At 39.6% G+C, this 18,957-nt stretch overlaps 1 protein-coding gene across 1 annotated transcript in view; it reads right to left on the bottom strand.

Annotated features, from left to right (window-relative positions):
• The window catches only part of LOC143287654 (solute carrier family 35 member F6-like), a 33,064-nt gene that overhangs the window by 9,154 nt on the left and 4,953 nt on the right, over positions 1-18,957 (bottom strand). The window contains exons 4-8 of the mRNA XM_076595805.1: positions 13,829-14,005; positions 11,324-11,494; positions 9,890-10,000; positions 4,825-4,980; positions 864-1,027 (exon numbers count right to left, since the gene is read on the bottom strand). Of these exons, the coding sequence (XP_076451920.1) occupies positions 864-1,027; positions 4,825-4,980; positions 9,890-10,000; positions 11,324-11,494; positions 13,829-14,005 (779 nt within the window). The remainder of the gene's footprint in view (positions 1-863; positions 1,028-4,824; positions 4,981-9,889; positions 10,001-11,323; positions 11,495-13,828; positions 14,006-18,957) is intronic.

The raw sequence follows: 18,957 nt of genomic DNA, 5'->3' as shown, positions 1-18,957 counted from the left end.
CACGAGGGTCTGGATTCGAAACCCAGTCTCGACGGGTGCAATAGCCGAGTGGTTAAAGCATTGGACTTTCAATCCGAGGGTCCCGGGTTCGAATCACGGTGACGGCACCTGGCGGGTAAAGGGTGGAGATTTTTACTATCTCCCAGGTCAACATATGTGCAGACCTGCTTAGTGTCTGAACCCTCTTCGTGTGTAAACGCATGCAGAAGATCTAATACGCACGTTAAAGATCCTGTAATCCATGTCAGCGTTTGGTGGGTTATGGAAACAAGAACATTCCCAGCATGCACACCCCCGAAAGCGGAGTATGGCTGCCTATATGGCGGGGTAAAAACGGTCATACACGTAAAAGCCCACTCGTGTGCATACGAGTGAACGTGGGAGTTGCAGCCCACGAACGAAGAAGAAGAAGAAGAAGAAAACCCAGTCTCACCCTTTCTCCCAAGTTTGACTGGAAAATCAAACTGAGTGTCTAGTCATTCAGACGAGATGACAAACCAAGGTCCCATGTTCAGCACGCACTTGGCAAATTGAAAAAGAACCCATGACAACAAAAGTTCTGTCCTCTGGCAAAATTCTGTAGAAGAAATCCCCTCTGATAGGTAAACAACTACATATGCATGCTCTCAAGGCTTAAGTGCGCTGGCTTGTGCTGCTGGTCAGGCATCTGTCTAGGAGATGTGGTGTTGCTTAGGTGGATCTGTCTGAATACAATGAAGCCTCCTTGAGAAACTGAAACTGAAGAACTGAAACATCGAGTTCCCCCTTTCCCATGCATTTTGTAACTGTGAAAACATGAAAACATACATTCTCATGAACCTGCTCCTAGAGAACCTGAAAATTGAAACTGAAGCTTCCCGTACCTGGGGGTAAAAGTAAGTGTAGTCCTTCCAGTGCAGCACCAGCGCAAAGAACCAAATGATGAGGTCGTGGTGAACGTCGATGGTGATACGTTTGGCGGCGTCACGCTGATTGGCCACAAAGCGCAGCCCTGTGTAGTAGCTGACGGTCTTGCTCACGATCCTCCCTGAAAGTCCGAGGTCATCCGATTATATCATGATAACAAGCACAAGAACAACAAAAATCAAAGATTCATAACAGCCCCATGAAAGTTCAAGGTAACCTGATTATGATAATATAAAAGCAAAAGAGCAACAAAAACAAACGTTTAACAACAGCCTCTGAAAGTTCAAGATTATTTAATTATCATAAGATAACAAGCAAAAGAGAATCAAAAATAAATTATTAACAAACCCATGAAAGTTAAAGATAATCAGATTATCATATGATAACAAGAAAAAGATCAACAAAAATAAATTATCAAAATCAGCCTCTGAAAGTTCAAGATAATTTGAACATTATAAGATAACAAGCAAAAGATAATCAAAAATAAATGATTAACAAACCCATGAAAGTTAAAGGTAATCATATTATTATATGATAACAAGCAAAAGACCAAAAAAATAAATGATTAACAAACCCATGAAAGTTAAAGGTAATCAGATTATTATATGATAACAAGCAAAAGACCAACAAAAATAAATGATTAACAAACCCATGAAAGATAAAGGTAATCAGATTATTATATGATAACAAGCAAAAGATCAACAAAAATAAGTAATTAACAGCAATCCCTGAAAGTTCATGAAATAAGATCATCATGACAAGGAAAGGATTAACAAAAATAAATGATTAGCAAAAAACCCCGAAAGTTCAAGGTAATCAGATAACAGTAAGATTGTTAAGCAAAAGAACGACAAAAATAAACTATCAACAACAACCTCTGAAAGTTCAAGGTAATCAGATTATTATAACAAGCAAAAGAAAAAAAAAAACACAAAAACAATTAACAAACAAGCAAACAAAAAAGAGAACATCACATAGAGAAGAACAACAGATCATCATAACCACAAAATCAAGACCTAACAAACCACAAACAAACCCCTGAAAGTTCAAGATAATCAGATATTATAATATATTATAAAAGGTAAAAGATGAACACAAATAAACAATTAACAAACAAACAAACACGAAAGAGAACAGCAAATGATTTGTCTTCTTTTTTTTTTTTTAAAGCTCATCATAACCACAAAATTCAGAACAAACAAAACTGTCATGTATGTGTGATGGTGTTGGGGTAAGGTAAGGTTGGAGTGGAGTGGAGATAGGTAGAATAGGGGGTAAGGGTGTAGGAATGGAATGAGGGATTAGGAGTAGTAGAAGACAGCAGGTTCCCGTGCAGGCAGAAGCATATGAAAGCGGACGCCCTTTCAATGGTTTATTCACTACAGTTATAACAGGAAAACAGTGCCTGCAAGACACAAACAAATAAAAGCCATAAATACAATGTCAATGTTGCATGTACGTATAACAATGAGCATACATGAGGCAAAGACCAAGACTGGTAGAGTACCCGCATCAACAAAGTATAAAGGAGGGAACCAAAACCAAACCGAAACACAAAAACCATATTCTACAATACATGAACACCAGATGCACCATAAGTGGGAAGTCAGTCATTCATGGATGTGGGTAGCAAGGAGCATACACAGTGCTGTGCCTACCTCTGGGTTTGGTATTTGCCCAAAACAACTCAACTACTTATCTAAAATCTAGGTATTAAATTCTCAAAACTACAATAACAACAACTAGGGCAACTAAAATCATAACCTAACTAAAACGATATAATATACTACAAATACTCTGCCAACTATAAAACTATGTGTAACTTACACTATGTCAAAATATAATCTTAACACATAATACACTAATATCTTACCTAGTACCCCTATAAAACTCATATTATGCAACTCCCTTAGTCAAGTACCATTAATACTATCATACCTTATAGTAAATAATAACAACATAATTATCAAAATACAACAAACGCATCCTACCAACTCCAAATGGGAAATCAAACCTCAAACTCAGTACGTAAAATATCTAACATATAACTTATAAAATATAATCACTATCAAGTACACATACACAGTAAACTCAGAAAATTAACATGTCTGTTATCCTTCACCAGGTCCCCAAGACCATGCAACTAAAGGGGCTAGGGTTATGCTTAATTAGTAAAGTACCCAAACAACCTAATTCATGAAAAACTATTTCAGCTGTATTAAATTTAAAGCGACTCAAATGAATCAATCATCATGTGGCACTATACCGGAGTAAGCCGTATAGGAGAAAGCATAATAACTGAATTTTTATGGAAAGACTATTACTTGGTCTGGACTAAGCAAAAGCATAAAAATAATGCATACGTGTGAAAACCAAACACTGACAGCCAAAGACTTTTCTAATACATTTAAACAGTGCAGTTACAGTGGTTGGGGCTAAGCTGATTTACCTAAGGTACACTGACAGTATAAATTAAGTAAAGCTCATACTGTGTCAAAGTGACTCAAATGAATCAGTTTATCATGTAGCACTATACTGGAGTAAGCCATATAGGAGAGAACATGATAACTAACTTACAATTAACAGACAAATACATATCAGGTGGTTTTAACCAATAACTGTGGTTTAACCAACTAACAAAACACTATCTTGTAATCACCTTAACAGAATACTACACACATCTTAGAGTACTGAGCACTCTGTAGCAGTACAACTGATATCAGCATGTAAGATAATACCTGAATAGTAAACAAGATGGAGAATCAGTGGCTTAGATATAATACTGGCAAGCTGACAGACCAGATAGTAAGTGAAACACCATCATGGCTTAACCATTAAGTGGTGAATGAACTTACATAAGTTATCCGTTGCATCAAGTTGCAAAAGAAAGAGCTCAACGCCTACTTTCTAATGAGTATAAAATGAAGTGTTGATTATTTACGCTAAATTTATAATCTTAATTTAAGTCACCTGAACAGGGTCAGTTTTAACGAGCTCGTCGCTGAAAATTACAAACTGCATTAAATCAGTTTAACGTAGGCAAACATAAATGGAATAGACTTAAAGATGGAATTGCGACGATTCTGCCTGTATATAATACTTGTAGTTTACTGATCTGATAAAAGAGGTATTAATTAATTACGGTGAAGCAGAAACACAAGTTTCCGCTCAGCCAATGACGTGCCGTGACACTGGTCGAACAGCGAGTGTGTGGCGAGAAGGACAGAATGACGTAAGCTTAGCGTCAGCTGAAATCTTTAGACTGACGAACGATTAACTGAAATCAAACACGCTTCTGCTTTAAGGGTGTGTGTAAGCACAACAAATATAACATTACAGTAAACGATACCTACACTAAAATCAATACATGTTCGGAGCAGTGTAGAATGGGCATGGTTTATTCAAATTTGGAATGGCGTTGTGCTTTATGCCTGAGTCATTGAAAGACAGCAGGTGCGCTGTGACTACAAAAATGGCGTCTGCTACAGCTCAGCTTTCGGCTTGCACTGTGAATTGAACAAAGGTTATTTGTAGCCAATTAAGTACTAAGGTTATTTGTAGCCAGTTAAGCACTTGGCTACATCTGTGTAATACAATAATGTAACGTATGTGAAATATCATAGAATACAACACAATAAAATACAATACAATACAACCACAAAATCAAGAACAAACAAAATGTCACATATCTGTAATACAATAATGGAACATATGTGTAATACCATAGAATACAACACAATACATTACAATACAATACAATACTACACAATACAATACAATACAATAATACAATACAATACAACTCAACACAATACAATACAATACAACACAACACAACACAACGTAATGCAGCACGACACAACACAACACAGCACAACACAACACAACTCTATGCAACACGACATGCGGCTGGCTTACCCAGAAAACACAGGGCCAGAACGTAGCTGCTCTTCATCTGCAGAAAGGCATCCTTGATGTCGACCAGATGGGACTGGTACAGGCCGCTGAATGGTCCTGCTTTGATGAAGGAGAACGGCAGGAGCAGGATGACGGCGACCACACTGCCAAAACACCCTGGACCAGGAAGCAGAAGAAGTCACTTTTGTCACGAACGTATTTCTTCTTCTTCTTCTTCTGCGTTCACTCGTATGCACACGAGTGGGCTTTTACGTGTATGACCGTTTTTACCCCGCCATGTAGGCAGCCATACTCTGTTTTCGGGGGTGTGCATGCTGGGTATGTTCTTGTTTCCATAACCCACCGAATGCTGACATGGATTACAGGATCTTTAACGTGCGTATTTGATCTTCTGCTTGCATATACACACATACTGTTCTATTTAGCTTTTTGTACGTTCGTGACGGTGACGGCGCCCTTTACCCACCAGGCGCCGTCACCGTCACGAACGTACAAAAAGCTAAACAGTAACAGTAAACACGTACAGCTACCATGTGAAGTGTTGGCATAAAGGTAACGCTAAACATACAAAAAGCTAAACAGTAACAGTAAACAAGTACAGCTACCATATGAAGTGTTGGCCTAGAGGTAATGCTAAACATACAAAAAGCTAAACAGTAACAGATAACACGTACAGCTACCATGTGAAGTGTTGGCCTAGAGGTAACGCTAAACAAACAAAAAGCTAAACAGTAACAGATAACACGTACAGCTACCATGTGAAGTGTTGGCCTAGAGGTAACGCTAAACATACAAAAAGCTAAACAGTAACAGTAAACAAGTACAGCTACCATATTAAGTGTTGGCCTAGAGGTAACGCTAAACATACACAAAGCTAAACAGTAACAGATAACACGTACAGCTACCATGTGATGGCCTAGAGGTAACATGTCCGCCTAGGAAGCAAGAGAATCTGAGCACACTGGTTCGAATCACGGCTCAGCTGCCGATATTTTCTCCCCCTCCACTAGACCTTGAGTGGTGGTCTGGACGCTGGTCATTCGGATGAGACGATAAACCAAGGTCCTGTGTGCAGCATGCACTTAGCACATGTAAAAGAACCCATGGCAACAAAAGGGTTGCTCCTGGCAAAATTCTGTAGAAAAAAATCCACTTCGATAGGAAAAACAAATAAAACTGCATGCAGGAAAAAGTACAAAAAAATGGGTGGCGCTGTAGTGTAGCGACGCACTCTCCCTGAGGGAGAGCAGCCCGAATTTTAGACAGAGAAATCTGTTGTGATGAAAAGAAATACAAAAATACAACAACAAAAAATTTTTACCAGCCGCCGTGGCGAAGTGGTTAGCGTCGCGGACTGACGGCTGGGAGGACGCGGGTTCGAATCCCAGCGGAGGTGGGTTTTTCGGCCCGTGGCCGGCTCCTACCCAGAGTTGAGTGTGCTGTGGGCTTAAATGGGGAGACTGGGACCACACAGTCGAGTGTCATCCGCTTCAAGGATGCGTCTTTGGGTGTGTTGCTCTAATTACCTGACCAACACTGCAAGTGTATGTATCTCTCGGGCCTGGTTAACGCCGGGATATCATTATGACAGGAAGCGTAGAGTACAACCTTGTCACGCAGTCCCAAACCAAAATGGACCTCTATAGCAACATCGTCATCATCATCGTCATCCTCCTGCTCCTTCATCGTCATCAATATAAACAAAATAGTCTCAAAGTCTGTGGCCTTTCATGCTCTGCTCTCATGGTGACCTCAGTTTTGATGCCCCTCAGCTCCACTTCCGTGCTTTGGGTGAGTCCTGTCAATGTCGTCAGTGTCGGCAGATTCATGGGGGGCTGTTGTTTGAGGGACGTGGTGGCGGTCTCAACTCTGGGGGGGACGCTCACTCAGTCTGGCTCCGCGACTAAGCCATTATTGTCGTTAGTAGGGGGCTTAGTAGGTGGTGTCCTAAGTATGTTAAAAAAACAGAACAGGCACCACTGAACACCACCGAAGTGACTCAGCAGCAGTGCAGGGTCTCCTCTGGTGAGTGGCCTCCTGGCGACCTAACATCGATGGTTCCCTGTGGACTGCCGACGCTGGAACTGCGACGGACGAACCCAGGTGTGGCTGTGTATGGGGGAATCTAAATGAGCGGCGTGGGAGTAATGCCACTGAAACGGTGCAGATGATGGGGCAGCAAAAAAAAAAAAAAAAAAAAAAAATAGTCATTTGGATGAGATGATAAACCGAGGTCTCATCTGCAGCAAGCATACACAAGAACCCATGACAACAAAAGGGTTGCCCCTAGAAAAATTCTTTACAAAAATCTACTTTGACAGGAAAACAAATACCCTTGCAGGCAGAACCAAATAAAAACAATGGGTGGCGCTCTCACTGCAGTGACACACTCTCCCTGGGGACAGCAGCCCAGATTTTTCAAGAAAAATCTGTTGTGACAATACTACAATACATTACAATACCATACAAGACAAGACAATACTATACAATACAATACATTACAATACAATATATTACAATACAATACAACACCACTACTACAACTGAATGAACTTGATTTGCATAGGGCACATAAGAATTTCCACACTTTTTTTTTCTTCTTTTTTTTCTTAAACATGTTTTTCATTTCCATTTTTATAACATAGACAACTGGCACAAATAAGTGTAAAAGAAAGGGGGGAAATGACAAAACGGACGAAAACACGATGAAAGCAAAATATAATGACACATGTAAAGTATTCCAAGCAATACAAATGTGAATAAGTGTACATATAGATAGATATATATCATGTTTATACATCATCAAATGTGAGACAAGATATCCATGTCTCTCAAAATGCCTCATTTGAATATATCATAACGTGTGCACTAATACTAGAAATAGGGAAAGAAAAAAAAGAAAAGAAAAAAAGAAAAAACACACATCATGGAAACAATTTTAAAAAAATTTAAATCACAACATAATCACACACACACAAGACAGTCAAGCAAAAACAACAAGAGAGGCAAGGCCTTCAAGACTCACTTGTGATACACTTAAAAAAAAAAATCCAAGCTTTTTATGTATTGAGTATAATTTCAAAATGTAATGTTTAAGATGAGAAAGATCAGTTTAAAGTAAATTAACTCCCCTACCATTAATTACAGAGTAATTTCCCTTTTTTACTATCTGCACCAAAACGTTTGCAAAATAAATAAAACTTCCATGCTTAGCAAAAGAAGTTCCTGTTTGAACAAAAAATGATAATAATGACTGCTCTAGTTGTTGGGTCAGAATATCAGATCAAAGTGCCAAGTTTAGAGAATACAAAAAATATAAATATAACAGTAAATGCAGTTTGCATATAATTAGGCTTCATTCTTTTTTTTCTTTTTTTTTGTGCCCATCCCAGAGGTGCAATATTGTTTTAAACAAGATGACTGGAAAGAACTGTATTTTTCCTATTTTTATGCCAAATTTGGTGTCAACTGACAAAGTATTTGCAGAGAAAATGTTAAAGTTTACCATGGACACACAGACACACACACACACACACACACAGACAACCGAACACCGGGTTAAAACATAGACTCACTTTGTTTACACAAGTGAGTCAAAAATGCTAACAACAGAATTTCCACACTGCCTGAAGCTGATCTCAGTGGGTGGTAAGGGCGGGCTTAGGAAGTGAAGAAGTACAGATACATACAGAGCTAGATTCTCTGTTTTGGGTTTGAACACATAACAGAGAGCAGTCTGTGACGGATTTATTCCTGGGCAGGAAGCCAATGCAGTTTTATCAAACAGGTCTGATGCGTTCGAACTTTCTCAACAAACCAGAAAGCCAACGCAGTTTTATCAAACAGGTCTGATGCGTTCAAACTTTCAAGGCCTGAATAAGCACGTTGGGTTACGTTGCTGGTCAGGCATCTGCTTGGCAGATGTGGTGTAGCGTATATGGATTTATCTGAACGCAGTGGCGCCTCCTTGAGCTACTGAAACTGAAACTCAAACAGGTCTGATGCGTTCAAACTTTCTCAACAAGCCAGGAAGCCAACGCAGTTTTATCAAACAGGTCTGATGCGTTCAAACTTTCTCAACAAACCAGAAAGCCAACGCAGTTTTATCAAACAGGTCTGATGCGTTCAAACTTTCTCAACAAAGCAGAAAGCCAACGCAGTTTTATCAAACAGGTCTGATGCGTTCAAACTTTCTCAACAAGCCAGGAAGCCAATGCAGTTTTATCAAACAGGTCTGAGGCGTTCAAACTTTCAAGGCCTGAATAAGCACGTTGGGTTACGTTGCTGGTCAGGCATCTGCTTGGCAGATGTGGTGTAGCGTATATGGATTTATCTGAACGCAGTGGCGCCTCCTTGAGCTACTGAAACTGAAACTCAAACAGGTCTGATGCGTTCAAACTTTCACAACAAGCCAGAAAGCCAAGGCAGTTTAATCAAACAGGTCTGATGCGTTCAAACTTTCACAACAAGCCAGGAAGCCAAGGCAGTTTCATCAAACAGGTCTGATGCGTTCAAACTTTCACAACAAGCCAGGAAGCCAAGGCAGTTTAATCAAACAGGTCTGATGCGTTCAAACTTTCACAACAAGCCTTGCTGCAGCATTTTGCACTGACTGAAGACATTTCATTTGAACCCTGGGGACTCCTGCATGAGGACGGTTCAAAGGATCTAGCTCTGACAGAAATGAGAGAGAGAGCCATAGAGACAGCTGCTTCGTGCGCTAGGTATGGGTGAGTCTCAGACAGCGATCTGACATGTGAGTAAAAGAACCTGAAATATTTGTGGGTCAAATGAAAGATTATTAACGACAACAACACCATGAGTTTTCACAGAATTTGAAAATGGTATATAAAAATCATCCACTGTCAAAGATTTTACAGGGGCATGATTTTTTTTTTTTTTTTTTTTTTTTTTTAAATGTTTACGCAAAGCCAAAATGAGTGTCTCTTGCAAAAAAAAGAAAAACAAAGAAAAAAAAGACACTTCCCTAATCCTTCCAAAAGGAAAAGGAGGGGTCGGGGGGGGGGGGGGGGGGGGGGGGGAGGAGGCTAAAAATGACCTTCACCTTCAAGTCCAATCACTCTCAGGGGATGAATAGAGTGCTTGTCCATGAATTTCTCCTCATAGACAATCTGCATGGCGATCATGATCTGTGCCATCACCATCAACAGGCACCCTGAAACCAAACAGCACACACTTCAGCATGTTCTTTGAGAATTATGTAAACTCTTCAGAACATACTATGAGAAATATATAAATTCTTTACTATGTACTTTGAAAAAATATGTAAACTCTTTGGTGTCAGCATGTGCTTTGAGAAATACATAAACTCTGCAGAACATACTATGAGAAATATATAAATTCTTAAGTAAGTACTTTGAAAAATATGTAAACTCTTTGATGTGTGTGAAATATCTCAACTGTTCAATATGCCATTTGAAAAATGTAAAAACTCTTCAATATGTAATTTGATAAATATGTAAACTCGTCAGTATGTATTTTGAGAAATGTGTAAACTCTTCAGTATGTACTTTGAGAAAAAAGTTTTCTCTTCAGTTTGAGTTGAGAACTCTTTATAGTATGTACTTTGAGAAATAGGTAAACTCTTCAGTTTTTACTTTGAGAAATGCGTAAACCCTTCAGTTTTTGCTGTGAAAAAACTCTTATGTACTTTGAGAAATAAGTCAACTCTTCAGTGTGTACTGAGAGAAATATGTAAACTCTTCAGTTTTTGCTTTGAGAAATATTAAACGTTTCAGTTTTTGCTATGAGGAATGCATAAACTCTTCAGTATGTACTTCGAGAAATAAGTCAACTCTTCAGTATGAACTAAGAACTCTTTAGTACATACTTTGAGAAATATGTAAACTTTTCAATTTTTTGCTTTGAGAAATGTGTAAATTCTTCAGTTTTTGCTTGGAGAAATATTCAGAATTCTTCTATTCGTAAAAAAAAACAACAACAACAGTCACACACATAAAATAAGCATGCGAGTGAACATGAAAGTCACGGCCCCACAAACACTGAGGGGAAGAAAGAAAACCTTTGAGAAATGCATAAACCCTTCAGTTTTTGCTTGGAGAAATATTCAAAACTCTTTCTGTTCGTAAAAAAAAAAAAAAAAAAAAAAACACAGTCGCATACATAAAATAAAAGCTCGCTGACACACGTTCAGAGTGAGTGAACACGCAAGTCACACTCACAGCCCCACGAACGCAGAAAGGAAAGGAAGGAAAACCTGACCAAGGCACCAAGGCGGACCTACCAGCATCACAGCCCCCCACGAACGCAGAAAGGAAAGGAAGGAAAACCTGACCAAGGCACCAAGGCGGACCTACCAGCATCACAGCCCCCCACGAACGCAGAAAGGAAAGGAAGGAAAACCTGACCAAGGCACCAAGGCGGACCTACCAGCATCACAGCCCCCCCCCCCCCCCCCCCATGAACACAGAAAGGAAGAAAGAGAAACCCGACCAAGGCACCAACCCAGCAGACCTACCTGCAGCCAGGCCGTACTTGTCGTAGCGGGATGACATCTTGTGCACAAAGTCGGTCATGCCGAACAGGCCCAGGCCCACGATGACCATGCCGATGGAGACCCACATGTACTTGGCCATGTGCTTGGACAGGAACGCCACGCGCAGCAGCACCGTGAACAGCACTGCAGCACCTGCACACACACACGCACGCAAACACACACACAGTACACGTACATGAGTTTGTGCATTGGGTTGTGTTGCTGCCTTGTAGATGTTGTGTAGTGTATAATTTTAGTGGAATTTGTACGAACCCAGTGATGCTTCCTTGAGAAACTGAAACTGAATATGAAACTGAAACACACAGAGTACGCCATTCAGGCGTGGTGGCCTTGTATTGCATTGTATTGTATTGTATTCTATTGTATTCTATTGTATTGTATCACTTTTTGTCAAACAGATTTCTCTGTGTATCACTGTATTGTATTGCATTGTACTGTATTGTACTGTATTGTATTGTATTGTATCATTTTTTGTCAAACAGATTTCTCTGTGAATCATAGTATTGTATTGCATTGTACTGTATTGTACTGTATTGTATTGTATTGCATCGTACTGTATTGTATTGTATTGTATCATTTTTTGTCAAACAGATTTCTCTGTGAGTCATTCAGGGAGAGCACGTCATAACAGCGCAGTGCCTGTAGGTGTATTTGTGTTCCTACTGCTGACCAGGACGTCTGGACGCTAATCATTCAGATGAGACAATTAACCGAAGTCTTGTACACAGCATGCAGTTATAGTGCATATAAACGAACCCATGTCGACAAAAAAGGTTGCCCCAGGCAAATTTCTGTAGAAAAATCTGCTTTGATGGGAAGAACAAATACACTTGCAGACAATGCTGAGAAGACAAAAAAAAAAGGAAAAGGGTCAACTTTTTCCAAAGCACTCTCCCAAGGGAGAGCAGCCCTGATTTTTTTCACACAGAGAAATCGGCTGTGGAAAAAAAACAACAACATTTCAATAAAATAAGATAAGATAAGAATAACTTATCATCTCATTAAGAGAAATTACATCAGGCGTGGCATAACGAACGTAGACAATTAACACAAAAACATAAATATGACTTAATTAAAAAGAATCAATAACATATAAGACATTCATATATAAAAAAACAACAACAACTATTGTATATACATTCACTTAATTAAAATGTTGTAATTAGCCATTATTGTAAACACATTGAAATACACCAAGGCTAACATTGCATGTATTATACTGCACATTAATCAAGATAAGAATAACTTAATAGTATACAGTTTACATGAGGCAAATAATTTGGGTCTGAAGTGAATTCCCATGTTTACACTATACTCCGGCCTGCACACAACCAAACTGAGCCAAATCACACTCAGAATATCTCACGATATAGTCTGATGCGGATAATACTGCACTGCTCAGATGCCTAGAATATATTTTCCCGCAGCCAGTGACTGGCATTTTCTAACTGCTGTAAACAGGCCAAAGCAGACATATGCAAGTAAGATTCTGATGTGGAGTGATAGCCGAGAGGTAACGTGTTTGCCTTGGAAGCCAGAGAATCTGAGCACACCAGTTCGAATCATGGCACAGTTGCCAGTATTTTCTCCCCCTCCACTAGACCTTGAGTGGTGGTCTGGACGCTAGTCATTCGGATGAGACCATAAACCGAGGTCCCATGTGCAGCATGCACTTAGCTCACGTAAAACAACCCATGGCAACAAAAAAGTTATCTCTACAAAATTCTATAGAAAAATCCACTTTGATAGGAAAACAAATTAAAAAAAAAACTGAGGCAGGAAAAAACACACAAAATGGGTGGCGCTCTCAGCGTAGCGACGCGCTCTCCCTGGGGAGAGCCGCCCAAGTTTCACACAGAGAAATCTGTTGTGACAAAAAGAATAATACAATGTGGTTATGTCCGCATAGAATACAATACAGCTCTAAATATGAATCGCCTGTATACTCCACAAATACCCCTCTACAACATGAAACAAAATGATCACAGTCACAGGTACCAGGGGCTTAGTAGGTGATGTCCTACTTATGCTGAAACAGAACAGGCACTCCTGAACGCCACCGCAAATGACAAATCACATCTCCACATTGAAGGGCCCAAACCTAATCTCACCAATCAAGACAGCACACCTGGTGGGTTAATGGTGGAGATTGTTCCCATTTCCCAGGTAAACAGATGTGCAGACCCATATTGTTCCAATTTCCCAGGTAAACAGATGTACAGACCTGCCACTATCTGAACCCCCTTCAAGTGTATACAAATGCAGAAGATCAAATAACACATGTTAAAGACCCTGATATAAAATAGCTTTATGTGGGTTATGGAAACAAGAACATGCACACACACCCAAAATGGAGTATGGCTGCCTACATGGCAGGGTAAAAACGGTCAAACACATAAAAACCCACTCGTACATACAATTGAACATGGGAGTTGCATCCCACAAATGCAGAAGAAGTATACTTACACCTAGACAGAATGTAACTGGACGTGAAGGTCAGATTGATAGCGACATACAGCAGCCCATAGCGACTGAGGTCGAAGAAAGCAGGCACCAGAAAGAGGAACATATTGAACTTGGTTTGGTCCACAGGCGCCTGATTCCAGGCCGGATTTCCATAGATCGGCTGCTCATCCTGCCCAGCTGAAACAAAACGTATTTGGAAAAAAAAACCAAGATGTCAGTTACTGAACTGATGGAGTGGAATGGAGGCCTAGTGCAATGCGTCTGCAAGGAAGCGAGATAATCTGAGCATGCAGGGTCAAATTTCCCACTCGTCAGAATTTTCTCCCCCTCTGCTAGACCTTGAGTGGTGGTCTGGACACAACTCATTTGGATGAGACAATAAACTTAGATCCTGTGTGCAGCGTGCATTAAACACATGTAAAAGAACCCAGGCCAACAAAAGGGGTGTTCCTGACAAAATTCTGTAAAAAAAAATCTGCTATGATAATAAAACAAATACACTTGCAGACATGAAAAAAGGGTGGTGCTGCACTGTAACAACATGCTCTCCCTGGTGAGGGCTGCCTGAATTTCACACAGAGAAATCTGTTGTAAGAAAAAAAAAGTAATACAATGCAATGCTGAAATGTTCAAAATCCTGAAAATGTTTCTTTCTGCTGTCAATAAGTGAATGGAAATCAGTTCTACTGCAGCACACATGGACAACTGCTGCTTATGTCTCCTTGATGCACACAACTTTGATCATATATCATCTTTGTGAGCTGGACTGTGAAATAAAGAATCAATACTAAGTATGTCACAGAAAAAAACATGTCACAAATCAATCTGCCTTTAAGGCATATAGTTTCTATGTATTATGTGAGAGTGAAAACATGACAGATATTTTCCATAAACATTTCCTGCCTGAGACACAGAAAAAATGAAAACAGATAATTAAATAAGAAAACAAAATCCTGCACTAACTTCACAAATGCAGCATCACCTTCACACACTGACACCAACACACACACACACACACACACACACACACACACACACACATGCACACAATATTGCCTGAGTCAAAACAATTAATAAAAACAAAAAAACAAAAAAAACAGCAAAAGATGGACAGACAGACAAATTAATCAGTGAATGTTGTCCACCTAACCTTACACAGAGGGCTTATAAAAAGCTGAGACAATATCTCATGTTCTCAAAGTGATATAAAACTATCAGCTTGTCACAGTTACACCCTACAGAATGTAGCTGTTGTGCATTTGTGCACCAGTATGAGAGTACTAGCTCTGGCTCAAGCCTTCATAAAATTGATAAATCAATCTTTCTGCAGAATAATTCATTCATTTTTCTGTGGATGATTTAAGGTGAAATCCAGCAACCCGCCAAAAACTGATGTGGAAATGACATGTGAACTGAAAGAACAAAAATCTCATCAATCTTTTTGGTCAATGCATAAATTCATAGACCTGAATTTCACATGAACTTCACACAAACCATGCTGCGAAACTTCTTTCGTGCAAGGGAGTAAAACGTTTGACTGGGGCAGATCACTTCTTTGTTGAGAAAGTGTTTGATAAGATCCCCCATTACCAGGTCCATGACTATAGCAAATTGCTCTTTGTTGAGAAAGTGTTTGATAAGATCCCCCATTACCAGGTCCATGACTATAGCAAATTGCTCTTTGTTGAGAAAGTGTTTGATAAGATCCCCCATTACCAGGTCCATGACTATAGCAAATTGCTCTTTGTTGAGAAAGTGTTTGATAAGATCCCCCATTACCAGGTCCATGACTATAGCAAATTGCTCTTTGTTAGCCACATGTACTTCTTGAAGAGATCTCCATCAAAACCAAACTCCTTGATCAGGTTGTTGTAAACACCCTACTGCTGCCTGAACTTCAAAATGTTGTTCACACAAAATAGATTCTTTCCTCTTTGAATCACACCTCTTCTTCCATGGTAATAGGACTTCATTCAAATTTATCTCATTTTCAACACAGAGTGCTTGCTTTGATTGTACTGGTGACGATGGGCACAATAGCCAAGTGGTTTAAGCGTTGGACTTTCAATCTGAGGGTCCCGGGTTCGAATCTCGGTGACGGTGCCTGGTGGGTAAAGATTTTTCCGATCTCCCAGGTCAACATATGTGCAGACCTGCTAGTGCCTGAGCCCCCTTCGCGTGAAAACGCAAGCAGAAGATCAAATACGCACTTTAAAGATCCTATAATCCATGCCATAGCTGTTATTCACCTAAATCAGAAGAAGAAGGAGAAGAACAAGAACAAAGAAGAAGGAGGAGAAAGAAGAAGATAAAAGGAAAGTATTGACGTAGCACTAAATCTTGTGCACAGACAAATCAAAGCGCTTACACACAAGCCATTCACACGCATACATAACTCAGATTCAGAGAGGTGAAAAAGAAGATAAACGCATGTAAAGAGAAAGCTACAGAACCTGTAGACCAGTGAAAGGCAGGCAGGGAAGGAGAGGCAGTGCTAATTTTGGAAAGAGGAAGGCTTTAAGGCCAGACTTGAAAGAGCTAAGTGCAGATTTGGTGAAGCGAAAGAGGAAGCTCAAACCCAAACCTGTTGTGACACAAGGAAAATAATGCAATACAATACAATTCGATACAGGACTCGCACAATTCAGTATCCATCTGTTCCTGACTGCTAAGCGTGGCTGATATAAAGAGAAGAATGAAGATGTTGCAGAGAGGTGAAGCTAAGTGTTAGCACAACTATATCAAATGATTACCGTCCTGTTGCCCTGACTTCAGTAGTGATGAAATGCTTTGAAAAAATTATTCTCCGACATCTTCTTTCTTTCACTGAACAGCAGCTTGACTCTCTTCAGTTTGCTTATAAAGCACACAGAAGTACTGACGATGCTATCCTAACTCTCCTTCATAATGCTTTCCTTCATTTGAATAACACGGGATCTTTCGTTCGTATCCTTTTTGTTGACTTCTCTTCTGCTTTTAACACAATACAACCTCATCTCCTTGCCCTCAAACTGCTAGGCATGGATGTTGATCCGAAGCTTACTCTTTGGATAATAAGTTTTCTTGTCAATAGAACTCAGTCCGTCCGCTTTCATTCTGCCCACTCTTCTCTAAAATCTACTTCTACTGGTGCACCCCAAGGTACAGTGCTGTCCCCTGTTCTTTTTACACTGTACACAAATGACTGCAGAGGCACGGAGGAAACTCCTGTCATAAAATATTCTGATGATTCAGCAATTGAAGATCTGTCCAACTCTGATGCTATTTATTTCAGTGAAATTAAAAAGTTCTGTTCCTGGTGTGAGAAAAACTATCTGGATCTCAACGTATTGAAAACAAAAGAAATGTTAATAGATTTTCGGAAAGACCCCTTGCCTGTAGCTGACCTTGTTATTGATGGTCAAACAGTGGAGAGGGTCAATGAATATAGATATTTAGGGACCATCTTAGACAATAAGCTGACTTTTGACAGAAATGTTGATTCCATTCATAAGAAATGTCGATCTAGAATTTTTTGTTTACAGAAGCTTAGAAATGTTGGTATAAATTCAAATATTCTTCAAAGTTATTATCGATGTTGTATCGAGTCTGTGCTTACAGTTTCATTTATGTGCTGGTATGGAAGTTTTGGAGTGAGGAGTAAGCGTGTTTTGAACGATGTCATGAGTGTATGCAGTAAAATTGTGGGAGTGAAACAAGCTAGTATGCAAGAGCTGTATGAAAGTCGAGTGGTTAAAAAAAGCAGGCAGATAGCAACTGACGACACCCATATTTTAGCAAAGTATTATGAGCTATTGCCATCAGGACGACGCTACAGAACTTTTAAGTTGAAATCCAGAGCTCTGAAGACTTTTATTCCACGTTCAATCCACCTTTTAAATTCTTGAGAACTCTGTGTGTGTGTGTGCGCGCGCGCACTCTCATGTGAGACGTGTGAAAGTCCGTGCATGATAGGCTGTACCTTGTTCTAGTTGTGGTGTGTTTGTTTGTGTGTGTGTGTGTGTGTGTGTGTGTGTGTGTGTGTGTGTGTGTGTGTGTGTGTTTACTGAGCTTAAAACGTGACAATTGGTTATAATGAATGTGCAATATGTAGGAAGAATAATGTGCAATATGCAGGATGAATGTACAATGAATATGTCTAATGCTAACGTCCATATTCTAAATATATTTCTGTTTAATAATTACGATGTAATAATTAATTGCAATGTTTTTAAAAGCGAATATGTGAAATGCTTTTATTTGAGAACATATGTTTATTACTCTTGTTTGATCAAGTTATCTGCGTGTGTGGGGTGGGGTGGGGGTGGGGGATGGGGGGTGCGGTGCGGGTGTGTGCTGATTATCTGGTTGTGGTTTTCCGCAATTCATCTTTATTCTTATCTTATCTGTCTATTATAATCAATGTGCAGTATAGTAGGCTATGTTTATAATTATATTCAAATAATGTTTCTTAATTCTTTCTGTTTTTACATTAAGAATACTAGTTATTACCTGCAGTGTGTGGATGTATGTATGAAACGATGTATGTGATATTTTTTACATTTGTATCTTCGTAATATTTGTTGGGGCTGTTGTTGGCTTTTACAGTTATGGTCCCCATGTTGTTTACTTGTCTATGTTGTGATAATGCACCTGACCAAATTTCTCCAGGTGGAGATAATAAAGTTATTCTTATCTTATCTTATCTTATCTTAAGTATACAAATGTATACAAGTGTTTGCTTTTACCCAGAATGTGTTTGAACAATTGTGTGTCAAACTCTGTGCCGTGTGTGTGTGTGTGTGTGTGTGTGTGCACACGTGCGCGCGTGTGTGCGCGTGCACGCGCGTGTGTACATGTATGTGTGTACATGTGTTTATGTGCATGTGTGAGTGTGTGAGTGTGTGTGTGTGTTTGTGTGTATGTGTGTGTGTGTAAGTATATATGTGTGTGTGTGTGTGTGTGTGTGTGTGTGTGTGTGTGTGTGTGTGTGTGTGGAGTGCATCCATGCCTACATATGTGTGTTTCTCTCTTTCAAAGTCTTCTGCAATCCACTTAAGTGCAAACATGAAACACACACACACACAAAAAGAACACACACAAAAAAAAACACACACACAAAAATAACAATGAAAAAAACAGCACTCAAT

The sequence above is a fragment of the Babylonia areolata genome, chromosome 11 (genome assembly GCF_041734735.1).
Source record: "Babylonia areolata isolate BAREFJ2019XMU chromosome 11, ASM4173473v1, whole genome shotgun sequence".
Lineage (NCBI taxonomy): Eukaryota > Metazoa > Mollusca > Gastropoda > Neogastropoda > Buccinidae > Babylonia > Babylonia areolata.
The sequence above is the reverse complement of the archived record's forward strand: the minus strand, read 5'-3'. Positions and strand labels throughout refer to the sequence as shown.